This window comes from Sardina pilchardus, chromosome 7 (genome assembly GCF_963854185.1).
Source record: "Sardina pilchardus chromosome 7, fSarPil1.1, whole genome shotgun sequence".
NCBI lineage: Eukaryota > Metazoa > Chordata > Actinopteri > Clupeiformes > Clupeidae > Sardina > Sardina pilchardus.
The window spans coordinates 1,986,016-2,012,470 of record NC_085000.1 but is presented as its reverse complement, the minus strand read 5'-3'; the positions used below and the strand labels follow the sequence as shown (position 1 = coordinate 2,012,470).

At 41.7% G+C, this 26,455-nt stretch overlaps 1 protein-coding gene across 2 annotated transcripts in view; it reads right to left on the bottom strand.

Moving 5' to 3' along the window:
* Positions 1-25,826, bottom strand: part of eif2d (eukaryotic translation initiation factor 2D) — a 41,096-nt gene extending 15,270 nt beyond the window's left edge. The window contains exons 1-13 of one of the 2 annotated variants that reach the window (XM_062540292.1): positions 25,756-25,826; positions 24,883-25,073; positions 24,566-24,649; positions 23,847-23,937; positions 22,524-22,631; positions 13,232-13,515; positions 12,319-12,436; positions 11,799-11,844; positions 6,662-6,768; positions 4,351-4,506; positions 4,076-4,165; positions 3,826-3,921; positions 3,578-3,698 (exon numbers count right to left, since the gene is read on the bottom strand). In XM_062540292.1, coding sequence (XP_062396276.1) covers positions 3,578-3,698; positions 3,826-3,921; positions 4,076-4,165; positions 4,351-4,506; positions 6,662-6,768; positions 11,799-11,844; positions 12,319-12,436; positions 13,232-13,515; positions 22,524-22,631; positions 23,847-23,937; positions 24,566-24,623 — 1,275 coding nt within the window. In that variant the 5' untranslated portion in view covers positions 24,624-24,649; positions 24,883-25,073; positions 25,756-25,826. Of the gene's footprint in view, positions 1-3,577; positions 3,699-3,825; positions 3,922-4,075; positions 4,166-4,350; positions 4,507-6,661; positions 6,769-11,798; positions 11,845-12,318; positions 12,437-13,231; positions 13,516-22,523; positions 22,632-23,846; positions 23,938-24,565; positions 24,650-24,882; positions 25,074-25,614 lie in introns of both variants that reach the window. The other variant, XM_062540291.1, reaches the window with a different exon arrangement.
* Positions 25,827-26,455: the final 629 nt, after the last annotated feature.

The window sequence follows — 26,455 nt, the reverse complement described above, 5'->3', positions numbered from 1 at the left end:
ACTGGCGCGCTACAAACATTAAAATGTCAAATCATATTTATTTCTCTTTGTCGCCATGATATTGGGGGAAACGCGGAGAGGCGAGATGGTCAGTCCTCGTATTTTTTCTTCGCGTTTCGTTATAAGAAATATATAAGTAATAGTTAAAGTCTTCTTCTGTATTAAACAGATAGCCTACGGGACGCTCTTTGTTCCGTATTTTAAGGAACTACTCAATGCACACACACTGGGTAAACTGGCGCGCTACAAACATTAAAATGTCAAATCATATGTATTTCTCTTTGTCGCCATGATATTGGGGGAAACGCGGAGAGGCGAGATGGTCAGTCCTCGTATTTTTTCTTCGCGTTTCGTTATAAGAAATATATAAGTAATAGTTAAAGTCTTCTTCTGTATTGAACAGATAGCCTACGGGACGCTCTTTGTTCCGTATTTTAAGGAACTACTCAATGCACACACACTGGGTAAACTGGCGCGCTACAAACATTAAAATGTCAAATCATATTTATTTCTTTGTCGCCATGGTAGGCCTATTGGGGGAAACGCGGAGAGGCGAGATGGTCAGTCCTCGTATTTTTTCTTCGCGTTTCGTCATAAGAATATATAAGTAATAGTTAAAGTCTTCTTCTGTATTCTCTGCCACATTCGACAACAGCATTCAAGTTCCTTCTCAGCACGATGACGTGACTTTGCTTGCTGTTGGCCCAGAACAACATGCTCGAATTCACCAACAGAGTCGCGGCAACGTTGGTAGATACGGATGCCTGCTCTTCAGAGCCATCACCACAAAGGAGCACTACAGAGCCTGGTGCAAAACCACCAACTGGGATGGATCGAAGGGCAAGCAAGCACTGCCACACAACGTCAAGACCTTTGTGTTGTCAACACTAAGCAGAAAGTTTCCTACGATGGGGAGAAGTGGCCGCAAGGACTGCATCGATAAGATCAACGAATGCCTTCGCAAGCCCCGAAACCCTGGCGATACATTTTCTTTCCTTTAATTCAATAAAACATTGTTTATCTGAAGAACTTTTCCGAGGTTGTCTTGTCTACCAAATCCTAAACTTAAATAGAGTAAACATTTTATCTTATGAAAAAACTCTTAGGGGGAACAGTTAGGCAGCCCTTCCTCCATTATCGTAGTAGGACTATAGGCAATTTATTAGAGGGGTCAAAAAAAACTCATAAAGTAGGCTAGACTAAATGTGTCACTTTAGTGATTGGCTCTTTCAAATGCAAATTAGGTGGATGGGCTTTTGAATGGGCCTGCTGCAGGTGAGAGGACAAATCCTAAGAATTTATTGTTTTTAGAAAGTGCCATTATCATTGCCATATTCTCTTAAAACATAGGTTATATATTTGAAAACGAGTTGATTAAAGGCTTCTAATGGTGTTTCTATAATATGATAAAAGCAGAGATTGAGATGTGTGTTTGGAACAGTTTTTCAAATCCCCCGGGGATATTTAGACTCCAGGGTGTTAAGCACTCATTCACAACTGTCCCATCGCTAAATGCTCTCTTGTGTTGCGTGATCACACACGTATACCTGTCGTAGTGTGCTTTTAATTTGATAGGCCTAATTATTATCTCCGCCAAGGATATAACAAAGTCTATGGATTTGCTATCCAGTAACCTAATAATTAGGCTATGTGCCACGTCCGATTTCGCAAGTGGTGTAGTAGGCTACATTTAAAAATCGACAGCCGCCTGTGAGATTCATTTCATGAAGAACAATTGTCTTGTGCGATCATTCCCCCTCCCCCACACTCGTCTAACCAGTTCACTACATTATAGCCTATGTGCGGCACTGAGGACGACACTTGAGCCCGACACTATGTCAATGTAAAAATGTGTGTGAGTGCGCGCTGAACCACGAATTAACATATTAACTTTTCTTTTCAGCAGACATCGCAAACATAAAATGAATCTCAAAACAGAAAGTCTTTCATTTTTTTTAATAAATCGATGCATTTTGTTTTGATGATTTCCGGGGAGGTGCCTCGACTGGCTTTCGAACCCCGGTCGCTGGCGTACGACTCCTATGCTTCAACCACTTGCGCCACAGTTGGATGTGAACCTTAATAGGCTTTATTCGGCAGATGTACTTGAAACGCCGATCAAAAGTTCTGACATGTTAAACTGACGTTAGTTATTAATTCACCACATGATAACATGCTGTCATATAGCTTGACGCCCAGCAGCCTATGGTAGTCTATGCCTATCTCTGAATCAACATGAACATCCATACGATACATACGTTGCTAGAAACTTATTTTGCGGAGCTAGGCCTGCTAGTCGATGGTTACAATGAATTACCCTCACTGCCCTATCGCATATCTGACCATCCATTGTTACAATGTTACAAAATGCGCGATCTTCTCCATGCATGTAGCCTACGGTTATAAGTAAAGTGACAAGCATAGGCATGTATTAAAGAGATTTCTGTTAAATACATTTTATTTTCAGTCGTCAAAAGTGGTGGGGACAAAATCTGTGATAACAAGTGCTGGCTACCCAGTGTCGCCGTTAAAATGAACATGCCTCCGTTTTAAAATAGCCTACACATTTCTAAGTATTCCTAGCATGTAAATGTTGCCAAAATGTCCATCTTGTCCATCTCTTTCGTCTTCGCCTTGACGTTGACAATAATAGCCTATTCACGGAAATGCGGTCTTGTAACCGTAATGAATTCATGAATTAATCTAAGGTTGCCTTTCGACTATTTCAGGTTGAATTGAAGGCTATTTCCTTCTGATAGGCCTATATGTTTCTAAAACCATTTTCATTCATTTCAACAATGGTTTATTGAAACGTCGTTTGATTAATTTCGCCAGTCATCACTTTAATTTTAATGATTAAATGAGACGGATATGCGGAGCATTTCTCTCCCTCTCCATTGACCAAAACGTTGCTCTGGCATCTCTGCTGGACTGATGAGTTATAGGCTACGTCGAGTGAGAGAGCTGTGAGGTAGGCTGTAAACATTCGAAAACTCTGCAACTGCAATCTAACATGCCGAGCGTCATGTCTCTTTTCTCCGCTTGTCACCAGCGCGGAGTCCTTGGGTTTTTCCATGAGCCGAACCTTCATATTATTAGGGCGGTCTATGTTGCCCCCTTGCGGTTGCAGTTTTCCCGATGCTTCGGGAGTCCCGATGTGCGGGAAAGAAAGGAGCATTCTCAACCCGTACCATCTGTACTTTAGAAGTAGTAGCACTTAGCACTTTACACTTTACGGCACACATAGGAACATACATTACATAGAAGAAACATACACATACTGTATGAGGAGCATTGCTATGAAATATGAAAAGCTGGGGAATATGGCTCTATATGCACAATGAAAACACTTCCACTGAATAAAGTGTTATGCTTTGCCAAGACAGTACACACTATCATATACAACACAGAAATACTCAAAAAATGACACAACATATTCAGACATGAAATGAAGTCACACCATACCAGGTATAACACACAGATGATGAATCAGAGCAGTACTTCTGATGGCAGATCAAGGCCATACCAGTGCAGGGGAGTACAATGCTTTATGCTCTTATCTAATCCAGTTAAGTACCTTTTTGTTGGAGCCCCTGGAGGCCACTGAGATATCGATGGGCTCCACAGCGCCCTTCTTCACTACTGCTGGCTGTCCAGGGAACTGCAGCTGGTGGCACTGCTGCATCTTGCCCAGCGTTCTGCAAACACAAGGGGGCGCTATTCAGTCAACTCAGACAAAAAAAAAAACCTAATTAAATCCTTTTCAAAATGATTAACTCACTCTAGTCACTAGTAGTTTGGTGACAGGTGTTTTGAGGCCTTTACCTTGTGAAAAGATCATCCCATTTGAGCTTTTCAATTTCATTGTATTCCGATTTCTCCAGCAAACAGTCACACAGAGTTGGGTTAATAGTGACAAAGCTGAAAAGGGAACAGAGATAGCAATCAGAGCTGCTAACATTTAGACTTACATGGCCCAAAACATAGACCGATTATTATACACACACGTTTGGTGAGAAAACACCTAACTTTTTAAATGCTAAATCATAAGGCATAACCTCTCTTCAATCCTCACTTTTTGTTGATCTCATCAACCAGCTCATTCCTCTTGACGTAGTCAGTGATGATAGTTCTGACGTCTGCAGGCTGCAACGCTGCTCCTTTCCTGAGGATAACAGACGCAGTCTGAGCCAACCTCACAACAAAGCCCAGACTATTCGATATTAAATTACTCAACACGAAGATAACTACAGCTTTCAAGATCTGGTGTATATACGTTCTCTTTTGCTATATGCATAGTACATCAAAATCTGATACAAGCATATTCATCCAACTAAAGCAGTCACGCACCTTTTGTGTGCATCTTGGAAGAGAGGCTCTAACCGTGCCGTAACCATATACATTACGGAGATCTCAGGGGGCTGGTATAGCACCTCACTCCCCTGCCCCGCCTCCGCTGGGGCATCCACTAGCCCACAATCATCAGGGGTAACAAACGAGCGCAGTCTGTAGGAGGCAAAAGCACAGGCTCAAAAGCAAAAATTCACCAAAGGAATTATACTGTCTATGAGAAGTCTGATGAAGCCACTGATCTAAGAGAGGAAAACATGTAGGCTACACCAGTGGTCCCCAAATGGCGGCCCGCGAGCCAGATCCGGCCCGCGCACGGTATTTTATTAGCCCGCGACGTGATGATTGAACAAGGTAAACAGACATGCGCTATCTATGGCCATGCGTGATTAGCGATCTCTCCACTTCAGTGTTACATTACATACATCTCTGAGAGTCATTCTCAGTGAGTTTGTTCTCTGATAACAGTCTCATAACAGATTATAACAAGTAGCCTACAAAAAAACGTAACGATAGCTGTTTTAGCGTGCTGTTTTAAAACTGTTCGCAATATCTCCGACGTCCATGTCAAATCCATTCCACTTGATTACAAATGCTACAATGAAACTCCATCTCATTCTCGTGTTTTCATTGCTATCTGCTCCTCACAACACACATATGCGCAAACACACAGATGAATGATCAGTAAAATTCAAGCTGACGACTGCTGGAGTCTACAAACAGGACTAACTCAAAAGACTCGCAAAATCCTTCTCGTTTTGGTTACGTTAAACAAAACACTGCTAATATTAATTAATTAGCGCTATGATACTTTATTATTATTTGTGAAACTTATAAAGGGTGACTGTAGGCCTACTGCTGAGGTGGCACAGCAAATGAGCTTCAGAAACAATCTTGTACACCAATTTTCTTTGTGATTGAAGAATGTTTAGTATATAAATTAATGTTCTTCCTAAATGCTAGGGGGAAGGAAATATTTGACCCCCAATGTAACCCTATGGGAATTTAACACATAGGGTTAACATAGGGGCAGGCAGATTTTTATTTTTTAAGGCCAGTTATTTCATGGATCCAGGATATTATGCATCCTGCTAAAGTTCCCTTGGCCGTTGGAATTAAAATAGCCCCACATCATCACATACCTTTCACCATAGCTAGAGATTGGCATGGTGCTTTTTCCAGTAGGCCTATTAGCCTGTTTGATGCTCATTGAGCTCAATGCAAAACAAACAGGCTAATAGGCCTACTGGAAAAAGCACCATTTTTACCATTTTTATTTTAAATTAAGGCATTAAGATCAATTGTCAAATGATGATTTTATATTCCTGTTTTAGCATGGTATCAAATACATATGCTCCTCACTGTATGCAATGAAAACTGTGTTCTTATCAGAGGATATCAAGAATTTGGTAATGTGAAACGTATAGAGATAATGCCTATGTTTAGTTTCACGATTGATTATTCACTGACATTTTAGATTTTGAAGAGCTTTCCTTCCTCGAAATCTGCGATGAATGGGGTCGGCTTCACGCATATCCCCATGCCTAAAACATTTCCTGGCCGCTTTCACATATTTCCAATAGTTTTCATTAAAACAAAATACAAATGGGACAAGATGATCCAAGTGAATAGCTGTAGCCTGACTAATAAGTGTGAATTGAAGCTATTTCCCTGATTGACTGCGTAGGCTGACTTTCTTCGAGTAAGCAATCCCATTATTGTTGTCACACTTGTGTGCAAAATATAGGAATAGGATACAGAAATCGTTTTTTTTTATTTGATGATTTTATCTAATTTACATTTAGCAGGTTCGAGAACAGATGGATCCACAAATGAGTTTTGTCTTGGCAGAGGTCTGCGCTCGAGTGGCCCTCTAGTTAGCATATCAAAATGAGTGTGATTGAGGGAGGAGGGAGGAGAGAGGGTGGAGTGTAGTGCTTGTGCATGTGCGCTTAATTTCACGTTAATAGGGATGTACAAAGAAAAGCTGGGCAGATTGCTCCGTACGCATAGTTTCATACATCTGATTTTTTTGTGTGCATGCGCTACTTCCCAGGTTTTCATGTATACAATGTTTTGGTAGGAATTCTTAGTACATGAGGCCCCTGGTCTCTTTAGGCAGCCCAGGCTCGGAAAATTGGAAACAAACAAAGTGGGGTCCCCCAAACAAAAATGATGCCCTGCGTGGAATTTATCTGGGAATATTGAAGGGAGGGGTGAGCTACCTCTCCTGTGTGTGTTGTGCCATCACTGACTTCACATTGTGAGTGTGCTGGTGTGGAGTGACCAGGGGGGAGTGCGGGACACTTACTCGCGGTGTTTCCAGTCCACCCCCACAATGCTCTCCACGCCTTTACTCAGCTCCTTGACCTGCACCAGCTGGTGCTCTGTCTGCATGCACTGCAGGAACTTGGACAGCTGGAGGAAGACGGTAGTGGAGGTGAGACCACAGACACAGGAGGCGAGTGAGAGAGGGAAAAAAACAGACAAAATTACTGAATTCCATTTCATATCAGGCAGAATGGTCCGGCACCACATAGGTCTGCTCTACAGTGGGTACGGGTTGAGAATGCACCTTCTCCCGCGGGACTCCCGAAGAGATCCCGCAGGCCGTCAAGCCGATTTTTTTCGAGGCTAAGGCAATGTACCCAAACAACCACCAGGTGGCAGAAAGTTTCATCCCACATTTCCAAATCATGAAGACCGCATATCCGTCAATAGTCGACTCCTTAATCTCATTTAATCATTACAATGAAGGTGATGACTGGCGAAATTATTCAAACGACGTTTCAATGAACCATTGTTGAAATGAATGAAAATGGTTATAGAAAATCGCCTACAGCCTAACGCCGACACAGCTGATTCTTTGATTGATTAAGCTGTTTTGATGTAGGGGATGGGTAAACTGGCGCGCTACAAACATGTTACCAATCAAATGTAATATTAGTAGGACTAGCCTACTTAGACACTTTAGTCATAGGCAACGTTGCCATGTTAATTTGGGCTAGAAGTGCTTGCTTGTGGTGGCGCTCCTGTCCGCTGCTTCTCCCGAATTGTGTGGCAAATTTGTCAGCAATCAGCTTAAATGTCAAATCATATTTATTTCTCTTTGTCGCCATGGTATTGGGGGAAACGCGGAGAAACGAGACGGTCAGTCCTCGTATTTTTTCTTCGCGTTTCGTTATAAGAAATATATAGGTAATAGTTAGTCTTTTTCCGTATTGAACGGCTACGGGACGCTCTTTGTTCCGTATTTTAAGGAACTACTCAATGCACACACACTACAATGAAAAACACACAAAGAAATCGCTAAACATACAGCCTACAACCAAATGACACTTTAATGCAGCGTTTCTCAAACTATGGGCCGCGAAACGTGGAGACTGCTGCTGGTCCGCGAGACATGGAGTGAAATTAGGTCCGGTGATCTGATAATTTGCTGCGCAATTGACCAAGCAACCGCGGACCGACAGAAAAAGAAAGCAAACGTTGCTGCTATCGGGAGGAAATGCTTGCTAAATTTATGTGTTTAAACATAGAGCCATACAATTAGGTGTGTCTGTTATTATGATAATTTTCGAGCATAACTGCTTGTCCATAGCTCAGTGACAGGTGTTAATAGCCTTGCCATAAGCACTGCTGTGGAATGCAGGTGCTTCTTTTATTATGCGGTTAGAGCATAAGCGCTTACTCATATAGACCAGGGGTCTTCAACCTTTTTCAGCCCAAGGACCCCTTGGCTGTGAGAGACTGAGCACGGACCCCCACACCTGGCACACCTCAAATCATGCCTATCATTTGAACCGTCAGTCATTAGTGCCTACATGCATGCACGTACGCGCACGCACACACACGAACGCACACATTCTAAACATAAGTTATTATTAACAGGGGGGTAACTGCTTTATACAACTCGTTTCTGATAATTCTTTACATAGTGTTGCATAAACTCGCCCTATAATAGAATGAATGTCACAAGGGTCAACTAAGGTGGATATGTAAGGGATAGAAAGGGAAGTTTCTAGGAAAATAATGCACGTTTTAAGTGTTAATAAGGTCCCGACGCCGCAGGCATTATTGCAGTGCATTATTTTCCTATAAACGCACGGCGCGGAGTTGATTATCCCGTTTACACCACTGCTACTATCATTTTCGTTTATATTGCCGCTGTCTTAGATACAACGTTGCTGTGTTACCGTTACATTCACATTGGCAAATTAATATTCAAGTGTGAGAAGCTCCGCTTTAACCTTCTCTGGTGGTATAAATTCAGCTAAATTCAGGCAAAGCTTCATTTGCTCAACCTGATACAGACAGAGAGCCTCTGCATCTTGTGTAAATATAACTTGTCTTACACAAGGAAACACAAACACACAAGATTATCGTTATCGTTTCATTTTGATGGTATGACATCGCGGAGAACGTTGGATTAATGAATTCACGCAGAACGCCTTGATCCCCGGTTGAAGACCCATATAGACTATAACTCAGGGACAGGTGCAAAACCACCAACTGGGATGGATCGAAGGGCAAGCAAGCACTGCCACACAACGTGAAGGCCTTTGTGTTGTCAACACTAAACAGAAAGTTTCCTACGATGGGGAGAAGTGGCCGCAAGGACTGCATCGATAAGATCAACGAATGCCTTTGCAAGCCCCGAAACCCCGGTGATACATTTTCTTTCCTTTAATTCAATAAAAAAATGTTTATCTGAAGAACTTTTCCGAGGTTGTCTTGTCTACCAAATCCTAAACTTAAATAGCGTAAACATTCACATAGGCGATTAACTTTTCTTTTCAGCAGACATCGCAAACATAAGATAAAATGTTAGGCAGCCCTTCCCTCCATATCGTAGTAGGCCTATAGGCAATTTATTAGAGGGGTCAAAAAAACTCATAAAGTAGGCTAGCCTGCTACTTTTTCCAGACTAAATGTGTCACTTTAGTGATTGGCTCTTTCAAATGCAAATGAGGTGGATGGGCTTTTGAATGGGCCTGCTGCAGGTGAGAGGACAAATCCTAAGAATTTGTTGTTTTTACAAAGTGCCATTATCATTGGCATATTCTCTTAAAACAATACATACGTTTAGAGCGAACGTTTCAACTATGTTTGCCATGGTAGACAAAAACACTCAAATAAAACAATAGCCTAAAAACTGTAGTGCGTAATGGATACGGCTCTATATCCTAAATAATTTTCGAGGTTCGCCATTTGGTAAAAAGCCAGGTCTATATATATATAGAGAGAGAGAGAGAAAGAGAGAGAGAGAGAGATTCATGCATTCTGCATTACCGTGACCCTATACCTTGGATGTTTTTTTTCTCATTGGAATACAGCAGGACAGGATGCCTTTTATCTATCAAACGCAAAAGCTGAGATTGTTGGAAGGACTAGGCTACTCAACAAACTTGTTTTTCGTTTCTGGGAGATCTCGTTATCGTTTTGGATTGTCGGATTTTATACTTATTGTATATACAGGATGAACAAAGTCCATGGATTTGCTATATTAAATCCAGTAGCCTAATAATTGTGCCACGTCCGATTTTGCAAGTGGTGTAGTAGGCCTAGGCTACATTTAAAAATCGACAGCCGTATGTGAGATCCATTTCATGAAGAGCAATTGTCTTGTGCGCTCATGCCCCCTCCCCCACACTCGTCTGTGGCACTGAGGACGACTGCCTCTCCCTCTTCTCTCTCGACAGACACCTGAGCCCGACTCGTCAATGTAAAAATGTGCGTGAGTGTGCGCTGAACCACGAATTCACATAGGCGATTAACTTTTCTTTTCGGCAGACATCGCAAACATAAAAAAAATCGCAAAACAGAAAATCTTTCATTTTTTAATAAAACGACAACTTTTCTCTTGATGAGTACCGGAGAGGTTCTTCAAATGGGTTTCGAACCCCGATCGCTGGCGTACCTAGCACATGCTCCAGCCAGTTGCGCCACAGCTCGATTGTACATCGTTATGCTTTATTCGCCCCATGGACTTGAAACGCCGATCAAAAGTTCTGACATGTTAAACTGACGTTAGTTATTAATTCACCACATGATAAAATGCTGTCATATAGCTTGACGCCCAGCAGCCTATGGTAGTCTATGCCTATCTCTGAATCAACATGAACATGCATAGCCTAGGCTACGATAGGCCTACATACGTTGCTAGAAACTTATATTGCGGAGCTATAGGCCTCCTAGTCGATGGTTACAATGAATCACCCTCACTGCCCTATCGCATATCTGACCATCCATTGTTACAATGTTACAAAATGCGCGATATTCTCCATGCATGTAGCCTACGGTTATAAGTAAAGTGACAAGCATAGGCATGTATTAAAGAGATTTCTGTTAAATACATTTTATTTTCAGTCGTCAAAAGTGGTGGGGACAAAATCTGTGATAACAAGTGCTGGGTACATGTAGGCTACCCAGCGTCGCCGGTTAAAATGAACATGCCTCCGTTTTAAAATAGCCTATACACGGAAATGCGGTCTTAGGCTAACCGTAATGAATTCATGAATTAATCTAAGGTTGCCTTTCGAGTATTTCAGGTTGAATTGAAGGCTATTTCCTTCTGATAGGCCTATAGGCGATTTTCTAAAACCATTTTCATTCATTTCAACAATGGTTTATTGAAACGTCGTTTGATTAATTTCGCCAGTCATCACTTTCATTTTAATGATTAAATGAGACGGATATGCGGAGCATTTCTCTCCCCCTCCATTGACCAAAACGTTGCTCTGGCATCTCTGCTGGACTGACTGAGTTATAGGCTACGTCGAGTGAGAGAGCTGTGAGGTAGGCTGTAAACATTCGAAAACTCTGCAACTGCAATCTAACATGCCGAGCGTCATGTCTCTTTTCTCCGCTTGTCACCAGCGCGGAGTCCTCGGGTTTTTCCATGAGCCGAACCTTCATATTATTAGGGCGGTCTATGTTGCCCCCTTGCGGTTGCAGTTTTCCCGATGCTTCGGGAGTCCCGATGTGCGGGAAAGAAAGGAGCATTCTCAACCCGTACCATCTGTATGTGGTGTTTTCAGTGAGATATTTTGATGAGGTCTTGCGAGTCATCTCTTTGATGCAGCTGTGTTTTCATGAGTCTGGCCTACTTCCACTCTCCAGCAGGCCTAGTACTTCTGTCATATATCTCTAGAAATAACACGGCGTCTACTTGGACCATTTGATGTTTTTCAGTTATCTTCGGGTTATTCACCCGAAGCATTCTATTCCACATCTCTACAGGAGTCACAAGAGTCCCTTTGCTCTTTTGTTTTTGGAGGAGATAATAGCAAAAATTAAACATTTCAATTTACATTGGATGACATGAAAATGTCACTGAAACACTATATCACTGAAATACTATTTGAGGTATAATCATTTAAAAACCTGTCAGAAAGAGTAGTATTTTGACTGTTGTGTTGTAGAGTGGCTTAAAAACAACACTATACCTTTTTGTAGCTGGATTTCTTAATGTCAAGCTGCTTCCCACTAGGGCTGGATAAAAGGAAAGAGTGCATTCATTCTTAATCATTTATCAGATATTTTTATCCTAAGTGACATAGCAAGAGAATCACATTCAAGCTACAGTGCGATGAAGCTAGGAATTACTACTCTCAAAACCATAGGTGGACATCCCGAGGCCAGAAAGTAAAAGTCCTGCCATACTGTATATTCCTTCTACCTGTGCAATTAACACAGGTGATATCACACATTATCTGGTCTAACTGGCTGCTAATTAGGAGCTGGTTTACTTAATGGTTGAACTAAAGACTTGGCAGGACTTTTGGAAGTGCATGGGAAGTGCAAACATCCAGAGTACATCCACACTCCATAAAGACAATAAAACCCCAGGGCCGGACTGTCTGCGTCAGCTGAGTAGATTCTACGCATAGTTGGTGTGTGACTAGACACATTAGTGTGTGTTTAGGGGTGCGTCACTGGGGGATGAGATGAGTGGGATAGTCGTACCAGCAGGACACCATGTGGTTCCGCAGGAAGGTGCTGGTCAATAGGGGGAGCTCTGACTTCTTCACCTTGGTTTTGAGTGCATGGAAGAAACACTGGAGGAGTAACTCATCCATCTGCTCTGTAAACAACATCAACAACAAAAAGACAAAACGTCAATATTCCCACTGGACACTGAAAGGCTCCAATTCCACAGCACCCCTGGAGCAAGGTTGTCTGCCCAGAGTTGTGTCTCCTCTCTAATCCTGATGCTGTCCCCTGCAGAGGTACACGGGGAGGTCAAGCGCACCCCAGGGCCTCATACAGTCTCCCTGCTGACACCTCGTTCAACACTGAGAGTTAAAATGTGGCTTCAGAAAGTAAAAGTCCGACCACATATTTGTTCCAACCATTCGCTAAACCAGCAGATTCTAATTAGCACAACTCAACTAAACTTAGCCAGGTAGATCAGATAATTTGTGTCATCACCTGTTTTAGGTGCATAGGTAGAACAGGTAGGATTTGTACTTCCTGAAGCCGGACTTCTACAACTCTGCGTCCACATAAACTATATGAATAGTTGTGTAATACATGTTGACATACAATACATGATTGGAGAATAATAACACAAGTAGACACAAGTGACTTCATAATCTAATCAATGCATCTCCTCACACTATTTAAAACTGTAACTGTGTGTCAAAATGTCCATTTAATGTTAATTCTTCAGTCTGAACCTTCCTGGAAACCTTAAAGACTGTGCTTTTGTTCTTGCTGCAGGGATGCCTGAAAAGGTTGACAGGGCTGTCATTCCACTGCTCGCAAAGGCCTTCATTAGCACAGTTTAACTTATTACCCCTTCAAAAAACAAGGCCTAAGGCAGGGAAAGACGATCTCACTGAAATCCCTTAATTTCCTCCTCTTGAGCTTCTCCCACCTTGAGGAGATCTGGAGTCCTGGTCCTCCAGCTCTTCTTCTACGTCTTCCTCCTCGGCCTGCCCCTCCTCTCCCTTGGCTAGGCTTAGTTGCTGGATGTCTGGACAGGCGGAGTTGACGTCTGTCGGTCGACCGCCCTCAGGGGTGGGGTGAGGTTCTCCTTCACCGTTCTCCTGCGCTCTCTCTTCCCCCTCCTCCTCACCTCCACTCTCCTCGAACATTTCCACCACATCCTTGTCATAGTCTTTAGCGATGGTAGGAGGAGCACTCTTATCTCCAAATGCCCTGAGGAAGTAATATTTACAAAGTGATGATTAAAAAAGAACAAGGGAACGGATTTTTGGTGGAGAAAAAGAAAACTTGACATGGGTAGCTGAAAGAGTAAACATCCCTATCTAGGGCTGTGCATTGCTACATTGGTATACACAAGACATGCTACAAAAAAAAGACAGTCTGTGCTACTGTAATCCACTTTAAAAGTTGGTTATGAAGACCACACAGTATTATACTGGTCTGAGTACAGTAATTAAATAAATATATGAATATAATAAATATTTAATATATAAGATAAAAAGCTGAGTTTACATGATTATATCTATCTATGCATTCCGAAAGACATACTGTAAACATCTCCTAGGTGACGGGTTTATTTTCCTACTTCTAGAGACTTCACTTGAACGAATGACCATACTTGATTAGACACCTTTTTGAATTACTCTCTTCTGAAAAAATATTTGTCTCTATTCTAACTCTTTTCTTGATAAATTCTACTCGATCAACTACCTTCTACCTTTTACTTCTACATCTTTTTCTACATCTCTTGAGGACCTTTTCTATATTTTCCCAAGAACTCCGGTGAGTTGAGATACACCGCTAGCATTTTGCTTGCGAGTGATTAGCACCGTTAGCTGCTCGCCAGTCGGAGATTTACTTTTACTTTATTGTTAGGGCCCGAGCACCGAGGTGCGGCCGCTGAAACAGCGGCTGCACCGTAGGTGCAAGGCCCTATTGTTACTGCTCAGATTATTATTATTATTATTATTAGGGCCAGAGCACCGAGGTGCAGCCACACCGTAGGCGCAAGGCCCTATTGTTTTTGCTCAGATTATTATTAGAGCCCGAGCACCGAGGTGAGGCCACTGAAGTGGCTGCACCGTAGCAAGGCCCTATTGTTTTGGCTCAGATTATTCTTATTCTTATTAGGGCCCGAGCACCGAGGTGCGGCCGCTGTAGCAGTGGCTGCACCGTAGGTGCAAGGCCCTATTGTTTTTACTCAGATTATTATTATTATTATTATTATGCTCTCATCCTCATAGCGCGTGCCACGTGTGGCCTTTTTTCACCAACTTGGCATGCTCCAAAACTCTTGTAATTTGGCAGCTACATGTGGAATTACGGTCGCTACTCAGAGACAGAGCTCTGGCCTAGGGTGTGGCTTTTACATTTAGACTACATAGTGAATCTTAGACAAATTTGGGTTATGATTATCATTATCAACACTTCTCCTAGACGGTTTATCGAAATCATGTCATATGGGCAGTAAAATGATCTGGAGGGGTTGCTCAAGAGAAATTGCGAACAGATTTTTTAATTTTTGAAGCATATTGAAATGGCAAAGGTTTGAATTATGGCGACTTATTAAAGAAACAGGACGTTTGTGTTATAGGCAGAAAAAAGGCAATAATTTGGATGTAATTTCGCAGCTACATGTGGAATTGCTATTGATAGTCAGAGACAGGGCTTTGACTTAAGGTGTGTCTTCGGGACTCTATAACACCACCTAGCAGCGAGTTGTCCGTCGTGGTTGACACAAACATTCACCAAAATGAACCAAATTTGGTGGGCTTGTCTGTTATTGCTATTGCTAGTCAGAGACAGAGCTCTGGCCTAGGGTGTGGCTTAGGGACTCTATAGCGCCACCTAGCAGATTGTGTGTTGTGGTTGATGCGTACATTCACGAAAATTAACCAAATTTGGTGGTTTTGTGTGTTATCCCTACCGCTAGTCAGAGACAGAGCTCTGGCCTAGGGTGTGGCTTAGGGACTCTATAGCGCCACCTAGGGCATTGTCTGTTGTGGTTGGCACACACATTAACAAAAATAAACCAGATTTGGTGGCTTGTGTGTTATTGCTATCGCTAGTCAGAGACAGAGTGTGACGGGGCGCATAGCGACCGCCACCGCAGCAATGCTGCTTGCTCGCTAAAACTGAGCGCTAACGTCCGTTTATGTTTGTTGTATGTTTGTTAAACTGTTTACTGCTATGTAATTACCATGTCATTCATCACACAATCTCTGTAATTTCTTGACTAGTCTGAAACATTCTACACAACTGTGAATTAGCCTGGCTTACTATTAACCATTACAACTCTTTAGAATCACGTTCACCATCAATACATTAACATCACGTTATCACTCACTTATGTTCATTGTCTTTTCAGTTAAAATAAGCACTCATCAAACAGGTTTTGTCTCATCAATGCTGTGTTTATTTTAAGTTAGTAACCATTCAGTTTAAAGTGTGGGTAACGTTCGTCTTACCAGCGTTCAGCGTCTCATCGTCAGATTGTTTTGAAAGGGATTTCCTGGCCCGAATTCCTGCTTATCAGTGATGCCACTTCTGGGTTCACCGGAAATGAACCCCGGTTTCGTAAATGTGATATTTATAGGCTGTAAATTGAATGAAGGTTATGCCTTCTTATAGTGCCAGTGTTTAGATATTGTCTTTAATGTTAAGTGTTTAGATATTTTGGAATGTCTTTATAGCTGTATTTAGCTTCTTTATTGTTATGTCACTTGAGCATCCCCTGTATTATTTTGTACAATGGTATGACCCAATTGTAGGGGCTCACTGGGGCCTAACTTAAGCCATCCTGTTTTAGTGGTTCAAGAGAGCTGGCATTGAATAGACATGTAGTCTTGAAGCTCTCATGTGATGTAACATTGATCAGTGAACATTCGTCTAGACAAAATGTATAAGTATATTTTTTACTATTATGTCAATTTATTTTCTTAATTGAAAAAGTTTTTCTTTCCTTTTTTTCCCTTTTTCATCTTTGGTTTTTGTTATTATTAACTATTTTATAGCTTACGGGCCTTCTTTTGGGCAAAATAAAAAAAAAACCAATCTTCAACTAATCCACCTGAGAGTGTTCCACCTTTTGCTCAACCCATCTCAACACATCTACCCTTAACACAGAGCTTAGGGACTCTATAGCGCCACCTAGCGCATTGTCTGTTGTGGTTGACATATACATTCACAAAAATGAACCAAATTTGGTGGACTTGTGTGTTATTGCTGCCGCTATTCAGAGACCAAGCTCTGGCCTAGGGTGTGGCTTAGGGACTTTATAGCGGCATATAGCGTGTTGTCTGTTGTGGCTCACTACATACTTTCATTAAAATTAACCTAATTTGGTGGGCATGGGTGGTATTGCTATCGCTAGTCAGGGACAGAGCTCTGGCCTAGGGTGTGGCTTAGTTAGATTCCGGAATGTCACGGGTCCGGATCGCAGGTGCGAGGGCCCGCATCGCCGCTTGCGGCTATATTTTTCTTTTAGTAATGTTAATGTAAGGATATTATATTTATATATGTTATGGATTACCATAGAAGTCATTAATGAATATATTGAATTGTATGATTATATATGACCTTTGGTTGGTAACAAACTCCTAACTGTGCATTCAGACCAAGACCATCAAAAGCGTCAAAGTCGCTGGTGAAGCTCATAGCTCCACGCTCAACCCAGTTTGGCACCGAAAGCGTCAAAGCCATGACGTGAAACATTCGAACAAACCATAAGCAGCAATCCTGCGAGTTTGACATTCTGATTAGTTGACGCCGAACCGTGTCATAGCTCATTACCATAAAGTTAACTGACTGTGCGTTCAGACCAAGACCGTCAAAAGCGTCAAGAGCGCCGGAAATCATTCATTTTCTATGGAGAGTCGGCGTTACCGGCGTCAAAAGCGTTCTGGGCGTGAGCGTGGCTTCATGAGCGTCACGGGCATCAAAAAAAAGTTGAGCCTCAGTTAACTTTATGGTAATGAGCTATGACACGGTTCGGCGTCAACCAATTAGAATTTGGAACTCTCAGGATTGCTGATTGTGGTTTGTTTGAAGGTTTCACGTCGTGGCTTTGACGCTTTCGGCGCTGAACTGGGTTGAGCGTCCGGCTATGAGCTTCACTAGTGACTTTGACGCTTTTGACGCTTTTGGTCTGAACGCACAGTGAGGCTCAACTTTTTTTTGACGCCTGTGAAGCTCATGAATCCACGCTCACGGCCAGAACGCTTTTGACGCTGGTAACGCCGACTCTCCATAGAAAATGAATGATTTCCGGCGCTCTTGACGCTTTTGACGGTCTTGGTCTGAATCACTGATCTATAAAGAATACCTGGATAAAATATACCTGGATATAAACCTGAAGTCTTTATAGATCAGTGGTCTGAATGCACAGTAAGAGATAGGAGACGTTATTATTAGAATGTTTAGAGGTGCGCACGTTTATTTTGGACATTTGAGTTTTATTATTTATTTGATATTTGCATTTTTAAGAGCTCTTTTATTATTTTGTGGGGTTTTCTATTTTACTTATATTCATAGTCTCTCTTCTTTCCTCTTAGAGAGAACAAGGTATCTGTATAAAATAAATTTGCATTATTTAATTACTACTTTACATCTGTCTATTGTCAATTCCCCCCCCCCCCTAACTGTACCTAGAACTGGCCTAAACTATCACTAAATGATAACAGCAACCCTGGTTACTTTTACAGGTTTATTTCTATTAGAGGGGAGTAGAGGGGTGCTACACTACGAATTACTTACTCTCTAAGCACCGGTGACTCTTTATTTTAAAATGTTTTCTAGATTTTAGCATACATGTGAGGTGTAACTGCACATACAGTAGATGCCAGAGATTATGTGGATTGTGCTACAAAACTCTCAACGTCTGTAGCACCTGTGCTATGAGCAAAAACAGTTTAGCTATCCAAGCGTCAACACTAGAAGCGCCGTGCTGTTCTGACCCACTTATACCTAGAAGTGCCGCGCCCCGGTCATTAGACCGCTTTGACTTCCTGCTAGAAGCACCGTGCTGGTGTGAACTACTTCAAACGCGGCTGAGGCAGCAAAAAGACCGCTGAGTCCTCAGACTGGGACGCTGTTACTTACACATAATGATAGCTAGATGGTGCTTCGTGCACGAATCAAATCGTTTGGTCATAAATTCAGTTTGCACTAAGCCATGTGTCATTCGTGTCAGACCGTGTTGATAGTCTGTGGTTGTTTCATCATGACATACAGCACGTTTGAGTTATCTGTTCATTTATTTGTGTTGATTTGTGTTGTTTGAGGTAAAAACAGTATTTTATTTTTCATATTTTGTTTAAAAACATTTTGTATGCTACTTAGAAATGTTATTTATAGGCTATTTTAAAATGGAGGCATGCGTTCTGTGATTAGGAGCCTGACCCGACGGAACCGAGGGGACAGATGAACAATTTCAGCCCAACAACGGTGTTGTTGGATCTCGAGATCCGTAACACCGGCCCGCAGTTCGGGTTTGGGCAGATAATCTAAGCTCTAAAATGAATGGGTGGCTAGTTATAATTCACTCCCCAAATTCACTTCTATTCACTCTAATAGGTAGCCTATGTTCGCGCAGCCGAATATGATCACGGACCTGGAACAAAGACGAATCCTAACCTAGTCTGGTTTCAATAACATAGTAGCCAGGGGCCGTATTACAGAAAAATATCCTAAGTGCTTGTCCTAACTTTTAAGTTTCAAAGATAGGAAAAATCCTATCTTCCTATTATTATGCATCCTGATAAAGTATTATGCATATATTATATATATGCATAAATATATTATGCATCCTGATAAAGTTCCCTTGGCCTTTGGAATTAAAATAGCCCCACATCATCACATACCCTTCACCATAGCTAGAGATTGGCATGGTGCTTTTTCCAGTAGGCCTATTACCCTGTTTGATGCTCATTGAGCTCTATGCAAATCAAACAGGCTAATAGGCCTCCTGGAAAAAGCACCATGCCAATCTCTAGCTATGGTGAAGGGTATGTGATGCAGTGTTTCCCCTAGGATGTCTTTGAAGGTGCGGGGGCCAGGACCACGGCTCAGGGACCCCGACCCCAAAAGGAGGGTACGGGGTATTTGAGTTGAACATTTACAAAAAAACACCCTAAAATGGTGACTGTTCAAAATAAATGATAAACCTAGTCTTAAAATACCTGCAACAAGCATAACCTGCAGAGCTAGTCAGTTTACAAGACAGTGAGGGAGACTAAACCAACGAACACCCCCAACCCCAGAGTGACCCCTGACCCCAACCCCCTGAACATATAAATCTCACACCATACTGTATGTGCAAGAACACATTTTATTGAAATTAAATAAGTTTGCAGGATGGCTCAGAGCATTTTATTTTCCTGTTTTTTTTTTTTTTTTTTAAAAACAAGTTAGAAGAATGGCTAAACATATTAGTGGCAAAGCTTGCAGGATGGCATTTTATTTTCCTGATTTTTTTGAAAAACAAGTTAGAGGAATGGCTAAAAATATTGGTGGCAAAGCTACTTAAGATTATATCGCTGTCACTCATCTAAAATCTTAAATAGCCCAGTCTACAGATCCCTCACTGATATGTTACGCATCCCACGTTATTAAGCTACCTGCTTGCCGACAGCAGAAAGTGAAAGTAAGGCTGCGATCGCACAGTCCAGTCGAAGTAAATAACAGTTGAAGTAAACAACTTTTACAAATAACGAATCCCGATGGCCCATGCTAAAGGCAAATGCGTGAAATACAAGCATTACAGTGAGACGTACTGTAGGCTATAGGCCATCTAGCTTCTGATAACGATAACAAAATAAATTGTTTATTTTAACACGGTGGAGAAAGACGAATTTGGCGCTTCAGTGCTGTAGCCTCGCAAGAAATTAGAGCTAGAATGTCCTCGTAATAATAATAATTCATTTGGACTATTTCATTCTTAAACATTAGGCTACATGTTTTACATTCAATGTAGGCTACACTGCGAGACATTCACGTTGCAAGGCCTGGGCAGTCAACCGTCCGTCAAGTATGCAAGTGAAACTGCGCTCCGCCCGGACGCAAAGACAGCGGAGAAATGTGTAGACAGAAACGATTGATAAAAAAGGTTCTTTGGTGTTGATATATTCAATTACATAGGCTATGAAAATTCTGAAGGTGTGGCGGCAGAAATTAAGGTGCGGCGGGCCGCCACGGTAAAATGTAGCTATATAGCGGAAACCCTGTGATGATGTAGGGCTATTTTAATTCCAAAGGCCAAGGGAACTTTATCGGGATGCATAATATCCTGGATCCATGAAATAGCTGGCCTTTAAAAATAAAAATCTGCCCCTATATGCCCCTGTTAACCCTATGTGTTAAATTCCCATAGGATTACATAGGGGGTCAAATACTTCCTTCCCCTAGCATTTAAGGAAAACATTTATTTATGGTTATGGTTATGGTTATGGTTATGGTTATGGTTATTTAGCAGACGCCTTTGTCCAAAGCGACATACAAATAAATAACAATACAAATTAAATAACAGTGAACAATTACAAAAAAGGAGAATAGCAATATTATCAATAAAACAATCAATTAAGCACTAACCTAATGAGAAATAAAACAATGAAATGAGAATAGCAATCAAATAAGTCACTCAGTTAATTATATAATAACAATAACTATAGGGTATGGCTAAATTTAAGGACAATAGCAAAATAAATGTCAAATTCTAACAATGGACAAATTATAACAAAACAATACTATTATACAAACCATAACACATAACAAACGCTCAAAAGACTAAGTGCATATTAAACAAATATGCCTTAAGACCCCTCTTGAAAGATCCAAAACTGTTGCTGGAACGGAGAGCACTGGGCAACTCATTCCACCAACACGGAACCACTGAAGAATAGACCCCTGCTGAGCCTACGTCACTACGTTCGCTGGCGGCAAAACAACCATCAACTGCCATCAGCGACAACGCTAAACTCATCCGATATGTCATTGTATTGTAAATCTTAGACATGACCATTTGGGACATAGTTATATATCCAATGATCTATACACCCGCCACTTCTCCTTACTGTATACGCTCGGTTTTTCAATAACGTAATTATAAATATCTGGCCATTCAACGGAGGGCAATCTTGCGACGTCTTCTTTCCATTCACTTAGAATGGGGATCTGTCAGAATGATCCCACCTGATAACGTAGCCTACGTTTTTTCAAAGTTTTTTCAAATAATCCTCCCAATCCCATACACTGAGTGTATGTACATACTGTTTTATATCGTTAGCCATTTCATCAAAGGTTACGGACTAATTTTAGCCGCATTACTAGTGCTTTTCAATAGCCGTCTAACTTTTCTGCCGCCACTGACGTCACGCCACTCCGAATGTTTATCCGTTGTGAAGGGGTCTATAGGATCTACAGTTTGACCTAGCATGAATGGTTTGTCGACATAACAGACGCTCCTCAGAAGATCGCAATGGGCGGTTGGGAATGTACATCTTGATCAAAGAACTGAAGTAGCTAGGAGCAGATCCAGTCAGTGTCCTATAGGCCAGAGTGAGAGATTTAAATTTAATTCTGGCTACTATATTTATGTACGATACATTCTTCAATGTATCAAAAAAAATTGGTGTCCTTGGCGGTTTGATTTTTTTAATTAAGGCATTAAGATCAATTGTCAAATGATGATTTTATATTCCTGTTTAAGCATGGTATCAAATACATGTGCTCCCCACTGTATAAATGTTTTATGGTAAAATATTATTCTCATGCCCGACTGACAGGAAACTTATAGGAGGGAGCCCTTGCGACATCTGCTATGAAAGAGAACCGCAGCCTGAAAAAACAAGGCCAAACGTGAGACTGGCAGTGTTGTCACATAAGTAAGAGCAAAATAGCTCTAAACTAGCTAGTACCAGTGTGCTTTTGATCATGTAAAAATACTGGGTGATAAAACACGCGTAGTTAGGAAAAGTCGTGAATGTAGGGGTCCTGGAATTTAATCGAGTGAAAATATATATATATTTCCCAGGACCGCAGACCGGAAGTTCTAGGTATATCTAGGTCAAACCAGCATGGCGCTTTAAGTAATACGTCTCAGCGGTCAAATGACCGGCGCTTGGCGCTTCTAGTGTTAATTACCTATCAAAAAACATTAATACTGCTGTAAGAGTGATATAGGTCTGGCAGGGCAGTTCAGTACACAGTAGCACTGTGGTCCTCACCATAGCTGGTCCATGTAGGTGTGGAGGACATTCACTCCCTTGCCCTTCATGCCACTGCTTGCCATCTCAGAGTTGGACATGGTAACAGTTCCCACAGCAACAGGCGCTCTTGGAACAAACAATAGTTTTCAAGTTTTAGGAGGGAGCTTTCAAGCTTCTTGCTAATTTTCAGCCATTTAGTCTAGTGATCTGAAAACCTTCAATCACAGAGGCTCTGTTCAATAGGCATATGCACAGACTGTTCAGGTACCAGGTCCAGCGGAGCCAGATACAGTATGTTTGAACCTGCCGCTATTGTTAATGTAATTTAGAATCTACCCAGACTCGCATTGTTGAATCAAGTGAATCAGCACATTACGATGTAAAAGGATTTATGCATGTGTTAAAAGTTGCTATTATTGGGCAAACCATATCTTCAGTGTTGGAGTGAACATGTACTGTAAGGAGCAAAATACAACAGAAGATGCAGTTACAAAACAATTAACGCTCCACTGGAAACAAATAGGTACCTGAACAGCCCTCCATACATGTATCCTATACATATCTACTACCACCAAAAACACTTTCTTACTATATTATGGGCATACTGTAATAGGAAAGAATGTGTTGATGTGTAAGGTTATTAGCCACTTAAAGGAATAGTTCGGAATTTTGGACATAGGACCTCATTTCCAACTTTACCGAGGTGATATAGGTCGGTGGAGACCGTTTTTATCGCGTTTAGCCCCTTCCTTCAGTTGCAACGTCCCCCTTTGCTAACGCTGGTTTTGAGCTAACACATTTCTACGGTAACATCAGTCTGACATCAACAACAGTCTTACTCACTCCACCGCACACGAGACAAGTCAATTAAATCGTCGGACTATCGATATACATGTCCGTGTTGATAGAATAATTTTAGAAATAAAACTAACCTTGCAACTCAATGATTTATTACATTTTGAGGGACTAGTTTCTCAATATCAATCCGCCACTGCCATACAGGGAACAAACTAGGCTATTGCAATGCGATGCAAGGTTCGTTTTATTTCTAACATGGTTCTATCAACACTAGGCATGTGCATCGATAGTCTGACGTTAAAATGTATTTGTTTCGGGTGTTCTGTGGAGTGTTTTCAGTGGCAGGCTGGATGTTACCGTTGACTTGCGTTAATTGGCACCTGATTAGCACGAGATGAATGCTGCAACTCATAGGAAGGGCAGAAATTCACTGAAAATGGTCTTCACCGACCTATATCACCCAGACTGAATTGGAAATGAGGTCCTATGTCCAAAATTCCGAACTATTGCTTTAACAACGTTGGAAAGCGCAGTCTTGCATACCTATTTCCAACCACAGTAATGGCACAGACATCTCCACGAGCAACTTCAGGGAGACCGGACGGAGGCGTAACAACCCCAGGCAGCATGAGATCTGATGGAAAGAGATGGGCACACGTGTAAATGCACTGAGGAATCCCTCTGCAGCATAACACATACAGTTAAATTATTTTGCCAAGCTCACAATAGGCGCGTTCAAGATGGCTGCACAGCACAAAAACTGCGCAGCACAAGATGCACGTGGTTAAAAATCTGTCCACGATGGTCTAGATGGGTGTGTTTTCGACTCGGCAGTCGGTATCACATGGCCTCAACTTATCGCGGGAGCAAGGCGTGGCCAGGCAGCTGCGGAGCAGCAGAGCAGCCGCGTCTGAGGTACTGCGGAGCGCAGCGGAGCCTAGACCCTGCCTTCATGACGTCAGGTCTTTGCCCTAATTGGCTTTTACATCCCTGACGTGTGTGCAGGTGTTTAGATGCCTCCTCATATCCACAAGAGTCCGTGCTGGTCCGTGCCTCGTGATTCGTCACATGGTCAAGTCTAGACCACGGGAAGTAGAGAGTGTACAACTTCACAGCAGCGTTTGTATCCCTGCCCCTGCTGCCGCCGGCAGATCTCGCTGCTGCAAGAGGTCAACTTGAACGCGCCTATTGTCAGTGGTGTTCTGTCAAGTTAGTGATTATAAAGATGACCCTTTTCTTCCATCAACTGACACATACAGTACCTGCACCGCCAACTAATTTCTGTATAACTGCTGGCCAGGTCCTGAGCGCTGGGAGCATATCAGGATACCTCCAGAGGGTGTACACTGAAAAAAAATTTTTTTTAAAGAGCTTGACCAATAGACGACAACACCTGTCTAAAACGTACACATGTAAGTAGTACACATGAAGTTCATACGATTACATGTAGGCCTAGGCTACTTCCTGATTTAAAGCAATGCAAGGCTTGAATCAATGTGTGCAGAGCAGCATTTCAACATAATGCCACCTTATAGGCCAAGACTAACGGGGTTTGGCAACAGACATTTTGTAGGCCTACCTGTGGGGTAAATTTGTTTCTCGAGTTGGAAGAAGATAGGATTCTTGTGGAGTACATAAAATGTAATGCCATCTCCTTTATGAGCATAAACTTTCACCACATTCAACTCATCTTTGTTGGGAACGAGTTCCGACAGCTCATCCACCGAGAGGGATGGAAACGCCGTAGAGATATCAGCTCTTAGCTTTCTCCTACAACCAGAGATGCCAATTAGTAACAGTTAACAAAGGTTCATTAAAGAATGTTAACGGATACAATGTGGACACAATTGTAGTTTAAACTATCCGGCGCACGGTGTTGGTAATCATTACACAATCGACAACGTTGCTCCATTTCATTGGTATTGGGCTACAGGCCACTAATACTTCTGCGTTTTCTTTTCTCCTAAGCCTGTAGCAGCTACACAACCAGTGTTAAATCACATCATCGGTAGAGGCTCTAATGATAAGAGAATTGCCGTGAAATACACAAACAGTCAATGTTTCCGATTAGTTATTAACGACAATGTTTAACGTTGATGTCCCTGTACAGAAGTTATTGCTGCTGCTACAAGATTCGCATATGGGGCACACAGCTGACAAATCTGGATGATATGTAGGCTACTACGCTAGGCTACTACGTAAAATTGGGTCAAAACACAAAATGTATCAATTATTTCATTGTATGGTGACATATATTTCTGCATTGAGTAGTTTTATTTGGGCTATACATCTAGTAAGCAAGAATTCACACCTGTCAGATCCTTTAATTACTGTATTGGACTTCACACGAAATGCTTTCTCGAACATCTTGACACTGGATGAAAACAAGTATCGAGGTATCTTCTTACAGAATGATGAAGATGTACTGTCTAAAAATTATTAAATATCTTACCGACCATTGTTAGCGAACTAAACACTATTGCTATTTGCAGCAGACCTCCTGCTTCTGTGTGGGGAGCTACGCGTAACACAAAATACGTCCGGGTAGGAAACAAGTTATTCTAATATTTGCATTCCTATTAGAGGACAAATCAGAATCAGTTTTATTGGCCAAAATTGCAACTCCGTCTCATCTTTGCTTCTTAAAGTACCCAACAATCACTTTACATATGAAGAATGAAAACAGAAATGACAGGGAAACATACTAAACACTGGTATACAAATATATATATTAATATAACACAATAAAATATAAAATATACAATAACCAATTTAAATATAGGCTAAATACAGTGCAAGGCAGTACAGTGTAATGGTAATATATTAATAACAATAGGATATTAATTGTAAGGTTAATTATAGCCTACATGAGGTACTGTGGATGAGCAGAACAGTGGTGATTATACATTTGTTCAGTGTAAGGGTTGGGGCTATTTCCGAGTGTTCAACGGAGTGGCTGCTTGGGTAAAAAAGCTGTCTTTGTGTCGGCTGGTTTTGGCAAACAGTGTGCTGTGTCGTCCATGTGCGCTGTATCAGGGAAGGAGGTTGAACATTTTGTGACCAGGATGTCATCCAGGACCGGTACAGGTCCTGGATGAAGGGGAGGTCAGCTCCAATGATCCTCTCTGCAGCCCTAATAGACCTCTGAAGTT